Raw genomic sequence first — 18979 nt, 5'->3', positions numbered from 1 at the left:
GCTGGGCCCTGAAAGGTGAATGAGAATTGGAAATTGGGGCAGGAGGGGAGATTAGGGGGAGCGGAGGCGTGGCTGTAAGAAAGGGGAGGGGTGCACGATGCAGGGAGAGAGAAGAGGAAGACCTGTGGCTGGAGCGGGTCGGTGTAGGAGTGAGGAGTGTGCAGTGGGTGGGTGGGGCCTAATAATTCAGGAGGCCTGGCCACTGGGGCTACTGAAACCAGGAGTAACTGGATCAGGGCAGTCTCTGAAATTCCAAGGATGTTCCCTATGTTCTCACTCCATTTTAAATATTATTCAAGATGGCTCTGAAGGGATCTTGCAAGAGGTTATGCAGTCCCCTGAGCTGAAGCTCAAAGGATTTGGAGGAAGCACCTTATTCAAGGTCAAATAGCTGTCAAGTACATCTTCTTACCCCCAGAGAGAAGCTTATTTCTCTTTACCTTGTGACCTCCTCCCATGACAGCTATCATGCAGAGGGAAAGCCCTGTCACAGGGGCTGTTTTATTATAAAAAAGACATTAGAACTGTGTGAATCCATCAGTGGGAATGGCTTCCTGCCTGGGGGAAATCTGGGAAGGCTTCCAGGAGGAGGGGGTGGGGGTGGGTATTAGAATTAGAGAGGGAGTCCCTCCCCTTTTAGCAAATAGGTGCAAATGACTGTTTGGGGTGAGGCACATCTACTTTCAGATTGTGGCTCACCCAACTTATGCAAGTGATTGAGCTTCTCTGGGCTTGATTTTTCATTTGTGAAGTCGCTACAGTGTCCTTACCTGATTAATGCTATTATTGATCTCAAGTGAGAGGCCTGCTTGGGGCCTGCACCCTGGAAGAGTGCTCAGAGGTAGGCTCCGCCCCCTCCATCTCTGGTGCCTCGGATGCTCTTGGAGGGAAAGGGCTTCTTCTGCCCTAGGGCCTCCCTTGGTGACTACAGCCTCACCTCTCCCTTGTTTTCAAATTTTATTCAGTTCAGTCACTCAGGCATGTCCGACTCTTTGCGACCCTGTGGACCGCAGCACGCCAGGCTTTCTTGTTCTTCACTATCTCCCAGAGTTTGCTCAAACTCAAGTCCAATGATGCCATCCAACTATCTTATCCTCTGTCGCTGTCTTCTTCTCCTGCCTCAATCTTCCCCAGCATCAGGGTCTTTCCAGTGAGTCGGCTCTTTGCATCAGGTGGCCAAAGTATTGGAGCTTCAGCATCAGTCCTTCGAATGAATATTCAGGGTTGATTTCCTTTAGGATTGACTGGTTTGATCTCCTTGCTGTCCATAGACCCAGATGAAGCTGGGAGGGGAAACCTCACCTCAGAAGGAAGGGACCCACCATAAGGGCACTGGCTAGGAATTCTCTGGGCTTTGGGGGTGTGAGCAGATGGAGCGGGCGGGTCTTGTTGGATTACCTGTGCTCAGGTCACCTGTGCTCAGAACAGAGCTGAGCCCAAGCAAGGACACCCCAGGGGATGGAGGAGTTACTTCCTATGATGGGTGTTGCTGTGGGGCTACAGGTAGACAGACCTCCAGACGAGTCCTCCAGGTGTCCTACCTGCCCACAATAGGTGCCTGACCGTCTGGCACTTCACAGGAGCTCAGTTGTTTCCCAGGGTCTGGAGCAGGCTGAAACCACAGTGGACTGAACTGGAGCTTGCAGGCCTCTAGAGTCGAGGCTGTGGAGTAGGCAGGACCGACCCCAGGTGTTCTCCCACCCACCTGTTTATCTGTATTTATCTGGAGGGAGTGGATTACATAATCCCACTGCACCAGAGAGTTATGTAGCAGCGCCCTAGTCTGATTAGCCCCTCTGGATGGTGGCTGTAAGGGAAGTAGGTGTGATTCGGTCGGGCTGGCTGGATGTGCCTTTCCCAGAGGGATCCCCCCCCCCCACCTCGCCCCGTCCCTTCTACCAGCCACTAAACCTCCTGCTGGCCCAGCCCAGGACAGAGGAGAGCAATCGCCCTTAGAGGGAGCTTGAACCCAGTTCTTCCCAGCTAGGGGAACTGTCTAGCTGTCTAGTTCCAAGTTGGGGCACGGAGTCGGGTGTCCGGTTTGACTGGGTGACCGTGGTAGACCGCCCCCTTGGCTTTGCACCTCCGTCTTTGTTCGTATTTTTTAAACGTCCCAAAGGAAGTGCTGGGTTAGGGAGGGTATTGAACCTGGAGAAAGAGGGTGGAGAGTCTCGTGGCTGCTGCTGCTCTGAGCCCGACGAATTCCGGCCGGGCCTCGTCCCCGCCCGCGTCCGGAGCGCAGCGGCGGGTAGGGATGGAAAGCGGTTGCAGCTGGGGCAGTTGGCAGCAGCTGGCCGCGGAATGTCCCCTGCGGCCCGGGTCTGGGAGGGTAGGGCCGGAGGCTCTCGGGGTGGGCGGGCTGGGGGCGGGGCCGGCCGCTTCCGGCCTGGAACGCGAGGGGCGTGGTGCCGGGAAGGCAGGGGTCGCAGCCTGGCCCCTCGGAGAGCTTGGGTGGGGGAGAGGTGGCTTGGGCGCACCCCCATCTTTTGGTCAGCCCCCCGCCCCACGGCTCTCACACAGCTTTGGCTGGCCTGTCTCAGACCAGCCAGGAGGAAGCTAGTATTCGTTCAGAACACCTGTTAGTGCCTGCTTTGTGCAAAGGCATGGCCGGAGGTGTGTCGGACCTACAGGGTGAACAGGCCCGGACATTCTCCCTGGGGGAGGTGGAGGGGGCCCAAGCAAGAGCGTTTCAGATGAGTGTCATCAGGAAGCTGAGTGATAACCTGGTGGTGGGGGTGGAAGTTGCTCCTTTGGTTAGAACAGCCTCTGGTAAGGCGCGCAACGTTTGATCTGTGAGCCTGGCCTAGAGCCAGCGCCACGCCGAGGGAACTGCCAGTGCAAAGGCCCGGAGGCGGGACTGGGGCAGGGTGTGGCATGTCGGGGGCGGAGCCGGAGTCTCCGCGGGGACCCGGAGCTAGGTCCTGGGATCTGCAGCCTGCCCAGGTTCCTTGGGAGGGCGACGTGCTCCTGGCTGGAAGCGCGTATCTCTCCGGACTTCTCGGACCTGGAGGTTGTGCCATGTGGTTACCTGTATGGAAGGCTGTAATTTTCCACTTGTTCCCTGGAGGACCCGGAAATCTCTAGATGTCACCGCTGTGTTTTTCTTAAGTCATTTTTGAAGTTTCAGCTTGGAAGACAAGAGTCGGCGTGTGCTTTGCGGGAAGGGAAAGCCCACCTGGCCAGCTCCTGTTAGATGCTGGCCTGGGCTGAGAGGTCCCCAGGTCTGGCCGGGAGAGGCACCTCGGTGCATGACAGCCGCAAGAATGAGCCTCTGTGGCTTCGGACTCCTTGGTGACAGCCTCGGCAAGTTCATCCGCCGGGCTTCTTCTCGGTGGAGACCCCGCCATCGTCGAAAGCCAGGTGTGCCTCCCGGGCTCCTGGTATCGAGACCCTGTTCAGCGCAGGGGCCTATCCCACTGCCAAGGTCTGTGGATGGCTCTGCCCGGGGAAGGGGGTACAGGAAACTTCCTGTCCTGTGGGTGGGCGGGCTGGATGGCTGTGGGTGGGGGCTGGAGGGTGCGAGGGCTGTTTCTCCAAGGAGGTCCAGCCCTGGGACCTCACCCACCCTCCGACCAGGGCCTGGTTGATGCCCCACGGTCCTTCCTGCGCAGCTTGGTTTCCACAATGACCCGGGTAGAATGAACTGGAGACTCCCTTGGGCTTGGAAGGAAGAGCGAAGGTGGGGACCGGCTCCTGCCTCCTGGGAACCAGGCCATGTCCTCCTGGGAGCTTTAAGTGGCAGGGAGAGGGTGGTGAGACACCCACTGGCCAAGGAGGTGGAAGCAGACACCAGAGCTGTGGGGAAAGAGATCTAGGTGCAGGGAATCTGTGGGGTTGGAAGGTGGGCTGTGAGGAGGGGGATTTGACCCCAAGTTTCAGAGCCAGTGACAGCCCTCAGGCTTCTCTTTTCCTAGCCTGGGGCTCTCAGCCACTGCCTCTTGGAGACAGATTTAATTATCCTAGGCTGTCTGTGGCGGTTAGTATTGCAGGAGAGAAGCTTTACTCCTAAAACTTTTATTGATCCAGACACTAATAAAAAGTAAAGAGTTTTTTGGATGGAGCAAGGTTTTTTCCCTTTTTTCTACTAGCGCAGAGAACATCAGAGCCCTAAAACACCGGAGTGTTTTCCTGCTTCCTAGATTTGGTTGTGGGTAGGGTTGGCCTCTTTCAAGTTTCACCTCCCCAGGAGCCTTCCCTGATTGTGCAAGTCTGCTTTGTTGTTTAGTTGCTCAGTCATGTTCCACTCTGCGGCCCCATGGCCTGTAGCCCGCTGGGCTCCTCTGTCCATGGGATTTTCCCAGGCTAGAGTACTGGAGTGGGTTGCCATTTCCTTCTCCAGGGGATCTTCCCCACCCAGGGATTGAACCCTTGCAGGCGGATTCTTTACCACTGAGCCACTGGGAAAGCCCACAGTCACCCGCTTTCTCAAGCAGTTACCCGGCTACCGCTGTGCATCTAGCCTGTCCTGTCCCCCAGGAGGGCTGGGGCCTCGCAGAAAGCTTTCCTGTGCGCCTGAGACCCCCCGGGCAGTGAGCAGCGCAGACTTCAAGGTCGCAGGGGCGTGGCTCTTGACTTCCGACGTCTTTCTGGGTTTGGTGTTGTTTCTTGGTTTTTACAAATCCGTTTCATCCATACTTACTGAGTTTTTACACCTGGCCGGACCCTTCCATAGGATTCAGAAACACAGCAGAGCTTCCCTTCTGGCAGGAGAGACAGATCATCATGAGTGGAGAAACAAACAAGTAATTCCAGACTAGGTGATCTAAGTCAGGGTTTTTGTCTGCTTTGTTCAGCACCTAAAATAGTGCCTGGCACATTGTTGTTGTTCGTTTGCACTTAATAAATATTTGCTGGCTGAGCGAGCAAGATGATAATGAAGGAAACAGCCAAGTGTTTCTGTGGGGAAGAGTGGAGCGGCGGGGGGGGGCAGGACCTGTTGTAGCCAGGACGATCCAGGGAAGGACTGAGTTCCACTGGCCTCCTAAAGCCTGGCTTTAGGAGAAGGGGGTGGAACTGGAGCTCCCGCCTAGGCGTTAGAGAGGACAAAGTCCCTGAGGCGGGAAAGCCTCTGCTTCTAGAGGCGGATGGGGGTTGCCAGATGAGGTCAGAGGAAAGGCAGGTCACGCTCGGCCAGCTTCTCGTCCTGGGGTGGAGTTCAGTCAGTTCAGTCGTCAGTTCAGTCACTCAGTCGTGTCCGACTCTGCGACCCCACGGACTGCAGCACGCCAGGCCTCCCTGTCCATCGCCCACTCCCAGAGTTGACTCAGACTCGTGTCCATTGAGTCATTTGGAGTTATTCAAATTGCTGTCGGGAGTAATTGGAGGGTTTTTAGCCCCAAAGTTAAATAATAGGATTTGCGTTTCTAAAGAGTTTCCCCTGACTCCCAGGTAGGGGGGTGGGGTCAGACTGGTAAAGAGGCTTGGACAGGTGTGAGAGATTTTAGGGGTGGTAGTGACAGGATTTTGGCTTCCTTTAGTGGCTTCTTGGCCTCCAAAATCACTGCATATGGTGACTGCAGCCATGAAATTAAAAGACACTTGCTCCTTGGAAGAAAAGCTATGACCAGCCTAGATAGCATATTAAAAAGGAGAGACATTACTTTGCCAACAAACGTCTGTCTAGTCAAAGCTATGGTTTTTCCAGTCGTCATGTATGGATGTGAGAGTTGGACCATAAAGAAAGCTGAGCGCCAGAGAGTTGATACTTTTGAACCGTGGTATTGGAGAAGACTGTTGAGAGTCACTTGGACTGCAAGGAGATCCAGCCAGTCACTCCTAAAGGAAATCAATCCTGAATATTCATTGGAAGGACTCATGATGAAACTGAAACTCCAATACTTTGGCCACCTGATGCAAAGAACTGACTCATTAGAAAAGACCCTGATGCTGGGAAAGGTTGAAGGCAGGAGGAAAAGGCGTCAACAGAGGACGAGGTGGTTGGATGGCATCACCAACTCAATGAACATGAGTTTGAGCAAGTTCCAGGAGATGGTAACGGACAGGGACTCCAGGAGTGCTGCAGTCCATGGGATCGCAAAGAGTTGGACACAGCTGAGTGACTGAACTGAACTGAGTGGCTCAATGGGAAAGAAGTCGCCTGCCAATGCAGGAGAATGGAGATCGGGAAGATAGCCTGGAGAAGGAAATGGCAACCCACTCCAGTATTCTTGCCTGAAGGATTCCACAGATAGAGAAGCCTGGCAGGCTATAGAGTCCTGGGGTCTCAGAGTTGGACACGACTGAGCAACTAAACACCAGAGGACAGCAGTAGTAGGACGTGCTGATGGATTGGGTTCTGAGGGGCGGGGAGAGGGAGGGTGGCTGGCTTCTGAGACCCCTGGATTAAGCCCTGAGACAGAGCTCCACTTCGCACACTTCAGATTTGAAGTTCTGTGAGGTCAGAACTGTCAGGCCAGCATTTAGATCTATGAGCCTGGAGTGCAGGGGCAGGGAAGGCTGGGAGGGAAGCTTTGGAGTCTTGAGCACTGGAGGTGTTTAAAGCTGAGGAGTGGATGAGCTCCACAGAGGAGAGGCTTTCACCGAGGGAAAGGTGCTCCCACATTAGCGTCTGAGAAACTGCAACACCAGGAGGAAGGGTGTGCTGAGAGGGGAGGGTGGCGGCCTGGGAGGGAGGGGGCGCGTCGCGGAGTGTAGTGGCCTGAGTTTCAGGGAGGAAGCTAGCTGCCCTATGGGGAAAGAGGGGACTGGAACCCTGGTTGGGTCTGGTCGCCTGTGGGGACCGTCAGGAGGAGGCCGGGCCAGGTGTGTGTTGAATAGAAAGGAAGTAAGTTGAAAAGGAGGCAGCAGGGCCTGAGGAGGGAAGTGAGTGGGCCAGGCCGGGAAGCCCAGGAAGGTGAGGGTGGGGCTCCCATGTCCTCCGTCCGGGTCTCGGTTTACCGGCCGTGGGCCTCCCCCAGGATCCTCGGAGCGGGATCCCTAGATTCAGATTGGGGAGGGCTGGACTGGGCTCCCTAAGTGACGTCCAGTGGCTCTTTGAGCTTTCTCTCTCTCTCCTTGGAGGGCTCACTTCCCACCCTGTAGTGTCGCCTGCCTTTTCTTCCCCTCTCCCCTCCTGATCGCTCTCCCAGACGCCTGAGAGAGAGCACTGTGAACCTGGCTTTCCTTGCAAGGCCCTCCACCTTTCCCGGAGCTGAGCTGGACTTGGTCTGCACTGATGGCTTCGCTCTGGACGGTTCTTCAGTGGGTTTGGCCTCCAGAGAAGTTTGAGGTCTATTTCACAATATTTTGGTGACCCAGATCTTGATCTCTCTGCAACACTTAGCTGTGACGCAGGAGCATGGGGTGGGGGGTAGTTAGAATGTGTTTGGTTCATTGCGGGGACAGTGTAGAGCTGGGGACAGCCCAAGAGCTAACAGTCTCCAGGTGGGTTCTGAGTGTCTGTTGAATGAATGGCACTTAGTTCGGATAATTGAGTCTTTGGGCTCCCAAGTTGTTTTGGTAAGTGCTTTCTCTGCATTTGGCTAGCCACCATTTTTACATCTTTTCTCTTCCAAGGATAGCATGTTTCCTCATTTTATACATGAAGAAACTGAGGCTCAGGAAAGTAAAGAATTTTCCCAAAGTCCCACAATTGCTGAGTAACACAACCAGAATCACTACCCAGCTCTGCAGACTTCCAAATCACTCCATCTCCTATTGACAGATGAACTCTATGGACAAGGAGATGATGGTGTGAGTTTAAGGCACACAGGTCCCTCCCTGCCCCCTCAGTTCAGTTCAGTCGCTCAGTCATGTCCGACTCTTGCGACCCCATGAATCGCAGCACGCCAGGCCTCCCTGTCCATCACCAACTCCCGGAGTTCACCCAAACCCATGTCCATTGAGTCGGTGATGCCATCCAGCCATCTCATCCTCTGTTGTCCCCTTCTCCTTCTGCCCCCAATCCCTCCCAGCATCAGGGTCTTTTCCAATGAGTCAGCTCTTCACATCAGGTGGCCAAAGTATTGGAGTTTCAGCCTCACAACATCAGTCCTTCCAATGAACACTAAGGACTTATCTGCTTTAGAATGGACTGGTTGGATCTCCTTGTAGTCCAAGGGACTCTCAAGAGTCTTCTCCAACATCACAGTTCAAAAGCATCACTTCTTCGACGTTCAGCTTTCTTCACAGTCCAACTCTCACATCCATACATGACCACTGGAAAAACCATAGCTTTGACTGGACAGACCTTTGTTGGCAAAGTAATGTCTCTGCTTTTTAATATGCTGTCTAGGTTGGTCATAACTTTCCTTCCAAGGAGTAAGCGTCTTTTAATTTCATGGCTGCAGTCAGCATCTACAGTGATTTTGGAGCCCCCAAAAATAAAGTCTGACACTATTTGCACTGTTTCCCCATCTATTTCCCATGAAGTGATGGGACCAGATGCCATGATCTTAGTTTTCTGAATGTTGAACTTTAAGCCAACTTTTTCACTCTCTCCTTTCACTTTCATCAAGAGCCTTTTTAGTTCCTCTCTACTTTCTGCCATAAGGGTGGTGTCATCTGCATACCTGAGGTTATTGATATTTCTCCCAGCGATCTTGATTCCAGCTTGTGCTTCTTCCAGCCCCCTCAGTATGCTCTGCCGGGGCTGTCGGGCATGCCTCCTGCCTCCTGATCCCTGATTCTTCTGGTCCTCCCCCTCTTCTCCTTCCTCTGCTCCCCAAGAAGCACACAAACCAGTTGCTTTAGGTTCTAGGAAGATAGAAGAGGCTTCCCAGGTAGCTCAGTGGTAGAGAATCTGCCTGCCAATGCTGGCTGCTGAACTCCTCAATGGAAAGGCAGCTCAGCGGCAGCACATCCCCTGGGAGACTCCTAAGGAGGCGAGGGTTCACCCCTTATAGTGGGGAGACAGAGGCCCAGAGCTGGCCATGTGGGCTCTGCCTGGAGAGGTGATGCCTTTTGCTGCCTCCTGACTGTGTCATGCGGCCTGGAGCCTTTGTACCTTCTCCCTCCCAACAGATCCCAGTTAGCCTGGGGGTGGGGTGGGGCGGGGCAGAGGCAGGGCCTGTTTTCAGGTAGCAAAGATTTCAAACTACAGCCCAGCCTTTCATGACCTGGGTGCTTCTAGAGGAGAGTGGGCAGCTGGGACGTATCAGAGGGTAGTCTTGCTGGGAGTCACTGAGGGTCCCGGGTGGACCCCGTTTTTACGGAAATCAGCTGAGGCCCAGAGAAAGATGTGACTCTTGCTCAGAGTCACTGCTCAGAAAGTGACCACCTCGTGTCTCCCAGCGTATCCTGGGGCAGTGTCCTTCAGCCTAGCTAAACAGGCTGGCCTTTATCAAGTGCTCCCTGGAAGCCAGCTTTGTTCTGTGGCTCATTAAGTCCTCACAGCAAGCCCTGGGGGCTGAGCGCTGTTGTGTTATTGCGGAGGGGGCAGCAGGCCCAGAGAGGTGACCTGACTTGTCCAAGAAGAGAAGATTGCAAGTGGCAGGGCCCAGATTTCAACAGTCTGACTTCAGAGTCCATGTTCCTAACCACTAGGCTACACAGCTTCACACTTACTTGACTGCCAGGCTCCATAGAAACAGACCGAGGGTGGTAAATCCTTGAATGACCTGGCCCCTGCAGAGTTAGTCCTGAAGACTGCCTAGTTTTGGCCTTTGTGATAGGATGGCCGTACAGCACCTCTGGGCTGCCCGCCCACTCCTGGTGTCCAGAAGTGGCCCACTTTTCTTGGAGGGCTTGCTAGACCAGGTACAGAGGCCCAGGCAATCAAGTCTCCTTTCCTCTGCTCTGCGTGTGTGTGCGTGCTCAGTCATGTCCGACTCCCTGCAACCCCATGGGCTGTATAGCCCAGCAGGTTCCTCTGTCCCTGGGATTTCCCAGGCAAGAATCCTGGAGTGGGTTGCCATTTTCCTTCTCCATTCTTCTCTGCCCGCTCCTATTTTAGCAGCTCACAGGCCATGCCCCCTCTTGGAGCCTAGGGGGCCCCAGAGAGCCCCCACCCCTGCAGTCCCACCTCTCCCATTCCTGTGGACCTTGGTCAGCTTGCCTAAGCCCTGAGCTTGGAAGGATGGCTCCCTTATGTACCCCCTCCTCTGACTGTAGAGCCGGTTTGGGAAGAAGTGAGGGCCTGGCTGTCAGAGCCTGTGTGCAGCGCTCCAGACCTTCCTCTTCTTTCCTCCCTCTCCCTGCCTTTCCTGTGCTCCTGGTCTCTAATCTTCTCATCTGTGAGAAGGGAAAGAAAAGAACCGAGCTCACAGGGTTTTGAGGCTTAGACTGAAAGCCCAGTGCTTGGGCACCTGTGATGAAAGATGCTAGTGGAGGTGGAACAGGTGGGGCCTCCAGAGAGCAGGTGGGAGAAGACTTCTGGCCCTGGCTGACCTCATGTGGCTGGGACCTAGCCGCAGACTGTGCCATCCTGGGCAAGTTGGGAACCCCTGCCAACCACGACTTCCTTCTCTGAAAGATGCGTCCAGGTGCTCCCTGCCTGGCATAGTTGTGAGGAGGAGTCATGAGATGCTGCTGTGAAGGAGTGTTCTCCTGGCCCGTTGTAAGGATTGAAAAGTTTGTCTTTCCCACTCTTATTCTTAAGATGTCTCCATCCCAAAGAAAAAGAAGGGCAAGAAGGCAAAGTGGTTGTCTGAGGAGGCTTTACAAATAGTTGAAGAAGGAAAAGAAACGAGAGAGAGAGAGATACACCCAACTGAATGCAGAGTTCTAGAGAATAGCAAGGAGAGATAAGAAAGCCTTCTTCAATGAACAATGCACAGAAGTAGAGGAAAACAATAGAATGGGAAAGACTAGAGATCTCGTCAAGAAAATTGGAGCTATCAAAGAAACACTTCACATAAGGATAGGCACACTAAAGGACAGAAATGGTAAGGACCTAACAGAGGCAGAAGATATTAAGAAGATGTGGCAAGAATACACAGAAGTACTATACAAAAAAGATCTTAATGACCCGGAAAGCCACAATGGTGTGTTCTCACCTAGAGCCAGACATCCTGGAGTGCAAAGTCAAGTGGGCCTTTGGACACATCACTAGGAACAAAGCTAGAGGAGGTAATGGAATTCCAGCTGAACTATTTCAAATCCTAAAAGATGCTGCTGCTAAAGTGCTGTACTCAATATGTCAGCAAATTTGGAAGACTCAGCAATGATCAGAGAATGGGAAAAGGTCGCTTTTCATTCCAGTCCCAAAGAAGGGGCAGTGCAGAAGGATGTTCAAACTGTTGGACAGCTGCGCTCATTTTGCATGCTAATAAGGCTATACTCAAAATCCTTCAAGCTAGTCTTCAGCAATACATGAACTGAGAGCTTCCAGATGTACAAAATGAGTTCAGAAAAGGCAGAGAAATCAAAGATCAAATTGCCAGCATTCATTGGATCATAGAGAAAGTGAGGGAGTTCCAGAAAAACATCTGCTTCATTGACTATGCCAAAGCCTTTGACTGTGTGGATCACAACAAATTGTGGAAAATTCTTAAAGAGAAGGGAATACCAGACCACCTTACCTGTCTCCTGAGAAGCCTGTCAAGAAACAGCAGTTAGAACCTTACATGGAACAACTGACTGGTTCAAAATTGGGAAAGGAGTACGACAAGGCTGAATATTGTCACCCTGTTTAACTTATATGCAGAATACATCATGCCGAATGCTGCACTGGATGAGTCACAAGCTGGAATCAAGATTGCCAGGAGAAATATCAACAACCTTAGATATACAAATGATAGATACCACCCTAATGGCAGAAAATGAGGGGGAACTAAAGAGCCTTTGACAAGGGTGAAAGAGAAGGGTGAAACAGCTGGTTTAAAATTCAACATTTAAAAAACTAAGATCATGGCATCCGATTCCATCACTTCATGGCAAATAGAAGGGGAAAAGTAGAAACATGGACAGGTTTTATTTTCTTGGCCTCCAAAATCACTGTGGATGGTGATTGCAGCCATGAGATTAAAAGATGCTTGCTCCTTGGAAGGAAAGCTATGACAAACCTAGACAGCATATTAAAAAGCAGAGATGTCACTTTGCCGACAAAGGACCATCTAGTCAAAGCTGTGGGTTTTCCAGTAGATATGTACAGATGTGAAAATAGGACCATAAAGAAAGCTGAACACCAAAGAATTGATGCTTTTGAACTGTGGTGCTGGAGAAGACTCTTGAGAGTCCCTTGGACAGCAGAGAGCTCAAACTAGTCAATCCTAAAGGAAATCAGCCCTCATTGTTCATTGGAAGGACTGATGCTGAAGCTCCAATACTTCGGCCACCTGATGCAAAGAGCTGGCTTACTGGAAAAGACTCTGATGCTGGGAAAGGTTGAAAGCAAAAGGAGAAGAGGGTGGCAGAGGATGAGATGGATAGATAGCATCACCGACTCAAATGAACATGAATTTGACCAAACTCTGGCAGATAGTGAAAGACAGGGAAGCCTGGCCTGCTGCAGTCCATGGGGTCGCAAGGAGTCGGACACAACTTAGCAAGTGAACAACAACAGGTGAATTTGGGTTTTTACTATTGGGTATTTTGTCTAAAATCTTCCCGAGACTTCTAATCTGATCCTGACTTTTGAGAGATTTGGGGGGTTTTGCCATCTTGTGTCCTGTACAGAAAAAGGGAGCTGTGCCTTTAAGTCCTCAGCAACCCCAAGTGGGACACTGGCCCTTTAAAAGCACATTACAGAGAGTTGGAACTTAGCCTTTGTTTAACTAGCCATGTTCAGTCCCAGCGGACAGGGCTGGAGCGGTATGTCTAGGACCAGAGCGGGGTTGGACTGGCTGGGCCCGGTGGGGGACAGCGGGCAGCGGGGTGGCTGGCCCGGCCCCTCGTTTTCCGGAGCCTGGTGGCCGCACTGAGGGATGGTGAGTGACCTGATGGCCCGAGCGGAGGTCCAGATGAGGGAGGCCAGGGAAGAGGGCAGGGGGGTGGCCGCCAGCTTTGGCCCCTGACCAGCCTCTTGGGCCCAGGGAGCAAGTAACCGAGGTGTGTGGGAGCGGCCCGTCAGAGAGGGTGTCTGGCCTGGGGAGGGCTGCGGCTGTCCCCAGCGATGGTGTCTCTGCCCCGCTGCAGGCTTGTCCCGCCGGCCCAGAATGTGGAAGCAATTAGGATGGCCCGCCAAAAAAGCGAGAAACGGAGGAGTATTGTTGCTGTTTTAAGTTTTTAAAAGAGGAAATCCAGTGTCAGTGGCCCCTTTCCGTGAGCAGGCCCAGGGACCGCTGTGGCTGCTCCGAGATCCGGGAAATGAGGAGCCCGGCCTTTGCTCGGAATCGCCGAGTCCAGGGCTGTGCTGGGTGGGGCTGTGCTGGGGTTTGGGGCCGTGTCAGCTCTCCCCCAGCCCCGGCCCCCAGCCGGAGTCTCTCTCTCTCCCCTTCTCCCTGCCTCTGTCTGGTCCCTGATCCAGAGGCCGGCCATGGGGTTGGGCTTGGGGTGTGTTTTTCCCCGGCTTAAGTGCTTCCAGCAGTTGTCAGGAGCCTGTGATGCAGCAATGCGTGCCCAGGAAGTTACCCCCTCGGGCTTGTCTCGTACCCACGGAGGAGAGTGAGCCGGTGCTCTGAAGGTGAAGCCGGCCCTGTGCCCGGCTTCTCACAAGTCTGCATGGTCTTAGGTCCTGCCCACCTTCACTGCCACGGCTGGGGCGCTGCCGACCCCTGCCAGCCAGGTGGCCTTCTCTCTGTTTTCCGGGCAGGTGACACAGGAGGTGATACAGGCAACTCTCAGCGGGGTCTGGTGACTCACAACTTGTCTAAGTTACCTGAAAGTTGGCGTGTCTGATCACACGGTTTCTGTAGGCTTGGTGAAGGCCTCAAAGGCGTTAACAGGCAGTGGAAAGAGTTTGGAGTTGGAGCCCAGATGCCAGGCCTCCCGCCTTGCCCCAGTGCCTGTGAACTGTGACCTTGGGCAAGCTCCTGAGCGTCCCTGAGCCTCTGCTTCCGTGGGGGCGGAGCGCAGAGGGGAAGCCCTGGAGGGAGGAGTCGGTTCAGCTGGGACGGGCGGGCGGCCCGGAGGTGGTGGTCTCTGAGCCAGGCCCGACGGGTAAGGCTCCCTGGGCTCCTGCGTGTGTTGTAGGTGTCGGTGCGCAGCCCAGGGTGGCTGGGTGGGGACGTGCCTTGGAGGCTGTGTTTACAGTGTACAGCCTTACTGGTCAGAACCCCGTGGGCCAGTGGCAGATGGCAGCAGGGCTAGCTTATCCTCGCGTCAGCAGTGTGGGCTGGGAGAAGAGGGTGGGCTCTTGGAGCCTGGCACCCTCTCTGGCCTTGGGAAGCCCCTCAAGGTGTCCGGGTGTGTTTTCTTAACTGGGGGTCGGGCAGCTGGACCCCCTAAGCAGCAGCAGCAGCGATGCGGAGTCCTCTAAACGGGGCACCAGGACACTTGTAGGTGTGCGGGGTGTCGTGGGTGAGGCGGGTGCCGGAGAGCACGGGTGGTTTAGAATCCCGGTCACTAGGAGCAGGAGGAACTTGGCAGCCACGCCGTGGGCTTGACGTGAGTCTGTGCCTTTGCCTGCGACCTGGGAGCCGGTGCCTTGTCGGCAGCCACCCTCCCCTGCTGTGCTCCTGGCTGTCTCCTGCGAGTTTCAGTCTAAGAAGTGGAGTTCTGGTGCCCCGCTGGGACTCCCTGACGCCAGGCTTTGGGAAGATGGGGAGCCGGGCTCCCTAGACCCCCCAGGCTCAGCACTAGCATACTGGAGAGGTGCTCAGTAACTGTATATTGGGGCACTGGGTTAGCTCAAACCAAGGGTGGGGGTGTTAGCATCACAGACCTCCGCAGGCTCCTGGAGGAGGTGAGGGCGGCCCATTTGTCCGGTGAGAAAGCTGAGAGGCCAACCTGAGAGCAATGTTCCCTGGTGCCCCTTCTCCTTCGTGCCTTTGCCCCTTGTCTCCCTGAAGCCACAGAGCCCCCTGTGGTAGGTGGTGGCAGAACAGGAAGTGGGCACTGCTGCCAGAACCTAGGATGCCCGTCGCTCCTTAAATAAGGACCGGGAGGTGCCGACTTAAAGCTGAAGTGCTGCAGGGCGGGAAGGGGCAGAAAGCCCAGGGAAAGCAGGGCTCTTGCATGTCCGGTTACACCCCTAGCACCAAAGGTGGTGTTGCCCCCACTTTACAGATGAGAAAACTGAGGCATGCAGGTTAATGAATTTGACCGAAGGCAGAGGAGTATATGTGTGTGTATTCTTACAGAACGTCACCACGTTAGATCAGTCATCAGCCACACGATGCCAGGGGCTGGGCTGTGTTGACAAGTGATCCGTCTTTGGTTGAGGCAGGAAGCTTAGTTCCCTGGCATGGGAGAAGGACAGCCCCAGGTCACCTTGTCACCGTAATGTGAATGCACCAGAAGGCCTCCTGGCATGGCACTTGTGTCTCAGGTGGAGGAAGGGAGAGGGGAGACGATGGTGTTCTTCAGAGGCGTCCGCTGAGCCTAGGAGGGCTTCCTGGAAGTGGAGAGCTGGAAGGAATTAGATGAGCCAGAGAGGAAGTTGTTTCCTTGGGGAGTGGAAGTCCTTGGTCTTTAGTTCATGCTTCTTTTTCATTCCGTCATCCTTCCCCACTTGGGTCATGAGTCCCCAGGGCCCGAGGCAGCTGTTGGAGGTATTTATGGTCCCGGTGGGGGTGGGTAAGCTAGTCGCACCCTACGTGATCCGCTGAGCGATCCGTGGGGCCAGGGGGATGCAGGGGCGTGTTCATGCGTTCAAGGAGGAGTGGGTGCAGCCTGGGCTCACAGGGAGAGACAGCACTGTCCCTTCATCAGGGTCCTCCAAGCGGAGGGGCTCGCAGTCCAGCCTCTGGGCCTGGCGGGGGCAGGGCTGTGCCAGATGGGGCTGGTGCCGTGCTCCCACACGGGTGGGGTGCTTTCCGCGGGGACCTTGGGGTTTGGGGGGTCACTCTCCTTAGTCTTGCTGAGCGGCTGGACGGTTTCCCCTGGGGACCGGGGGTGGGTTGAGGTAGGGAGCTGTCCCTACTCAGAAGCAGGAGGAGCACCTAGCCCTCAGCTCACTTTCCATTTGCCCAAATCCCATCCTGTTCAATGAGTGTTCCTCAGATGCTCTTCTCTTAAAATTCAGGGCACTTCGCTGTTCTACTGAGGTTTATGAATGTTTAAAAACTGCTTTGCGGTCCCCAAAGTAATTTGACAAGTCTAACAGCTATTGATTAAAAACCCGAGATTATTCAGGCTGCAGGATAACTTGGGGGAATAGATGGAAAGTGTTTTTGTTTCTTCCCTCTCTGTGTGCCCCTTGCCCTTCCTGCCCACCTGCCCCCCCTCAGAATGACGTGGGGATATGAGGAAGTAAATGTGTTCCTGAATGTTCTCTGAAAAGTCCATTAGGCTGCAGAATTAGAAAGGGGGTGTGGGGGATGGTCAAGATGCTGAGGAGTGCCCCTCCTGCTCAGGGGGCCTCCATCAACACCACTCACATCGGTGGTCTCACCCCAAGTCGTTGTGGGTCAGGTCACCAACAGGCAAGGAGGTATCACAAACCGGCTTGCAGGTGACAGGAGGAGGAGTGGATGTGGTTAGCCTGTGGTCCCTTACGTTAATGGGGAGTTGACATGTTGGGGGTTTGGTCATAGTCTCTGGGGCCGGGCCCCTGCCAGGGTGCAAGGCTGCCTGGATCCCTGACCTCCAGGCCTGGCCTGGCCCGGCATGGGGTGGATGCCTCTCTGTCCCATCAGAGGCCGATCGGGCCATTGGGCTCCCGTCTTTCACTTCTGGACACTGTGCCCCCAGCCAAGCCCCTCCTCTCCCAGCCTCAGTTTCCTCTGGTGTCCTGAAGCCTGTTGCGTCCAGTCCTGTGGATTGACGGGCTGTGTCCAGGGAGGGCTGCCCCATGAGCCAGGGCTCATAAGGTCTAGTTGACTTATTCACCCTCTTCCTGCTGGGGAGATTCCTTCTTTCATGCAGGGCGGTTGGGAGAAGGCGGCCCCGCAATGGTGTGAGTACCTTGGATAGAATACCTGTCGCAGAGCCGGGCAGGTGGTAGGCGCTTTATGTCTGTTGAGAGCAGGCTGCCGTGGTGTCACTCATTCAGTGTACATAGGGCACCACGGAAGCCAGGCTTTGGGCTGCGTGGAGCCGTGGCCCGTGATGAGCCATCCTGGCCTTCTGTCTCGGTCGCAGGCATGGACCCGCCTCCTCCAGCTCAGCCCTGTGGTGTTGGGGAGGCGCAGGCTTCCATGGTGGGGTGAGGCCGAAGACCTGGCACTTCCCAGCCCAGGGAGCTCCTAGCTCAGTGAGAGCACGGGGACGGGGTCATACCAGCTCCAGTGACAGCTGGCATCTGCCCCTTGGCTTTGGATGGCGAGAACTCTGGCTGAGAAGGGCCGTGCCTCCAGGCTCTGTCATCCCAGGAAACCTTCCCAGGCCAGGCAGCCAACCTTCCTGCCTTTTAAGGACAGGCTCTGTCTCCCCAGGGCCCTGGGGACCACCAGACAGCTGCATTCTTCTCCCCGCCCCTGGGACCCCAGCGGTTCCCAGGCCAGCAGGGCAGGCCAGGCCTGGGGAAGAGATGACTCTGCTGGATGTCCTGGGTGTGTGTAGGGGGAGAGTGGGGGTGCTGTCCTGTTTGTGTCCTGCTGCTTGATTCCCAGGAGGTCAGCGCCCTCACCCTGACTGTGCCCAGGACCCGCTCTTTCCCCTGTAGGCACAGCTCCCTGGACCTGCCTGCCTGTGACAGGCAGGAGCATGGTTGGCATGTTCTGACCTGACTCCAGAGTCCACGGGTCCTGCCAGCCCTCCAGTGGGCGCATCCTCCTTGGAGACAGCCTTGTCCAGGGTGTCCACCCTCTCCAGGCCTGGCTGTGGGCAGTGACGCAAGACCACACAGGCAGGAGAGTGAGAGGATGGGGGAGTCTGTGCTCGGAGTCCCAGGCAGAGGGGCTCACGTGGCCCTTCCGTGGGGTCTCCTGCCCCCTCCAGATACCCCCTTTCATCCTTTCACTTTAGGAAGTTAAGAGTTTTTATTGGGGCAGGGTTGTTTGTTTGTTTTTGTAAGCATCCCAGAGCATTTGGGTAGATGCAGTTTGTTTGCAGGCCTGGAGAAGGTAGGAGGTTTGAGTGGTCAAGGGAAAGGAATGGAGAATGGCCCGTAAAGTCCCCATCTCGTCACCCCAGACATCAGAAGTGTCAGCGACCCTAGAAACGTCAGCTTTGATGTGACACGTGTGATCCTTAATCGGCCTTGTTCACAGCTGTGCCCTCGCTCCTTACCAGGGTGTCTGGCATGAGGCAGTGAATAGAGTGGAGGCCAGCCTGAGTCACCGGTGTGGTCACTGGCATTGACCCCGGAGGAAGGTATGGCAGCTCTCCCCACTTAGAGTCGGAGAGACTGAGGCCTGGACAACATGTTAAAAGTACTCAGGGTTGTGTGTTTCACGGGGAGTGGAGACTGGATGTGCTCCTGACACTAGGCTCTCCTGCCTGTTCCCAGCTGCAGGTGTCTGGCTGTGTGTTTATCCCCGGGCTTAACGCCGCTGGTTTGTTATGCCAACAGCCCCCAGCAGCGCGGGCAGCCCCTCCTTGGCATATGTAAACGAGAGCTCCCAGCTCCTCGAATGCCTCCAGAGACAGCGCGTGCCCTCTCCTCTGAATCCAAACCGGGCTGGCCCACCCATCTGGGGACAGTGTGTCTAGCTGGAATCAGCCTGTCCTGGTCCCAGCCCCGCCCGCTGGAGGCATGCACGGCAGTTCCCTCTGCCCCTTTGAGATTTGGAAGGCAATTCTGAGCCTCTCGCTTTCCAGGCCATTCAGTCCCACGCTCAGCTCACCCCGCCCGCAGCTGGAAACCTCCTCCCCGTGTGTCTCATAGGGCTTTTTAATTATCACACGTTTTATTTTCACGTCTCCTCCCTCCTTGAAATAATAGGGAATTTGCTAAACTTCTGTGTCACTAACCTTTTCAGAGAAGAAAGGATGGAGTTGAAAAACAGCTCACGGGTTGGCTGGAAGGCTATCAGATAAGGCCGCGGCCCTGGAGCCAGGACAATGTCCCCTTGTTCCCGCTGCCCGCCCTCACAGTGGACTGCTGTTGGGGCCTGGC

At 54.9% G+C, this 18979-nt stretch overlaps 1 protein-coding gene across 9 annotated transcripts in view; it reads left to right on the top strand.

Annotated features, from left to right (window-relative positions):
• Positions 1–18979, top strand: part of DAB2IP (DAB2 interacting protein) — a 209778-nt gene that overhangs the window by 156007 nt on the left and 34792 nt on the right. The window contains exon 1 of one of the 9 annotated variants that reach the window (XM_065928533.1): positions 3031–3424. The exons of 7 other annotated variants lie outside the window; for them this stretch is intronic. In XM_065928533.1, coding sequence (XP_065784605.1) covers positions 3249–3424 — 176 coding nt within the window. In that variant the 5' untranslated portion in view covers positions 3031–3248. Of the gene's footprint in view, positions 1–3030; positions 3425–12680; positions 12807–18979 lie in introns of those variants that run through there. One more of the 9 variants, XM_065928535.1, reaches the window with a different exon arrangement.

Source organism: Muntiacus reevesi, chromosome 3 (genome assembly GCF_963930625.1).
Source record: "Muntiacus reevesi chromosome 3, mMunRee1.1, whole genome shotgun sequence".
NCBI classification, from domain to species: domain Eukaryota; kingdom Metazoa; phylum Chordata; class Mammalia; order Artiodactyla; family Cervidae; genus Muntiacus; species Muntiacus reevesi.
This window is presented reverse-complemented; position numbering and strand designations above follow the sequence as displayed.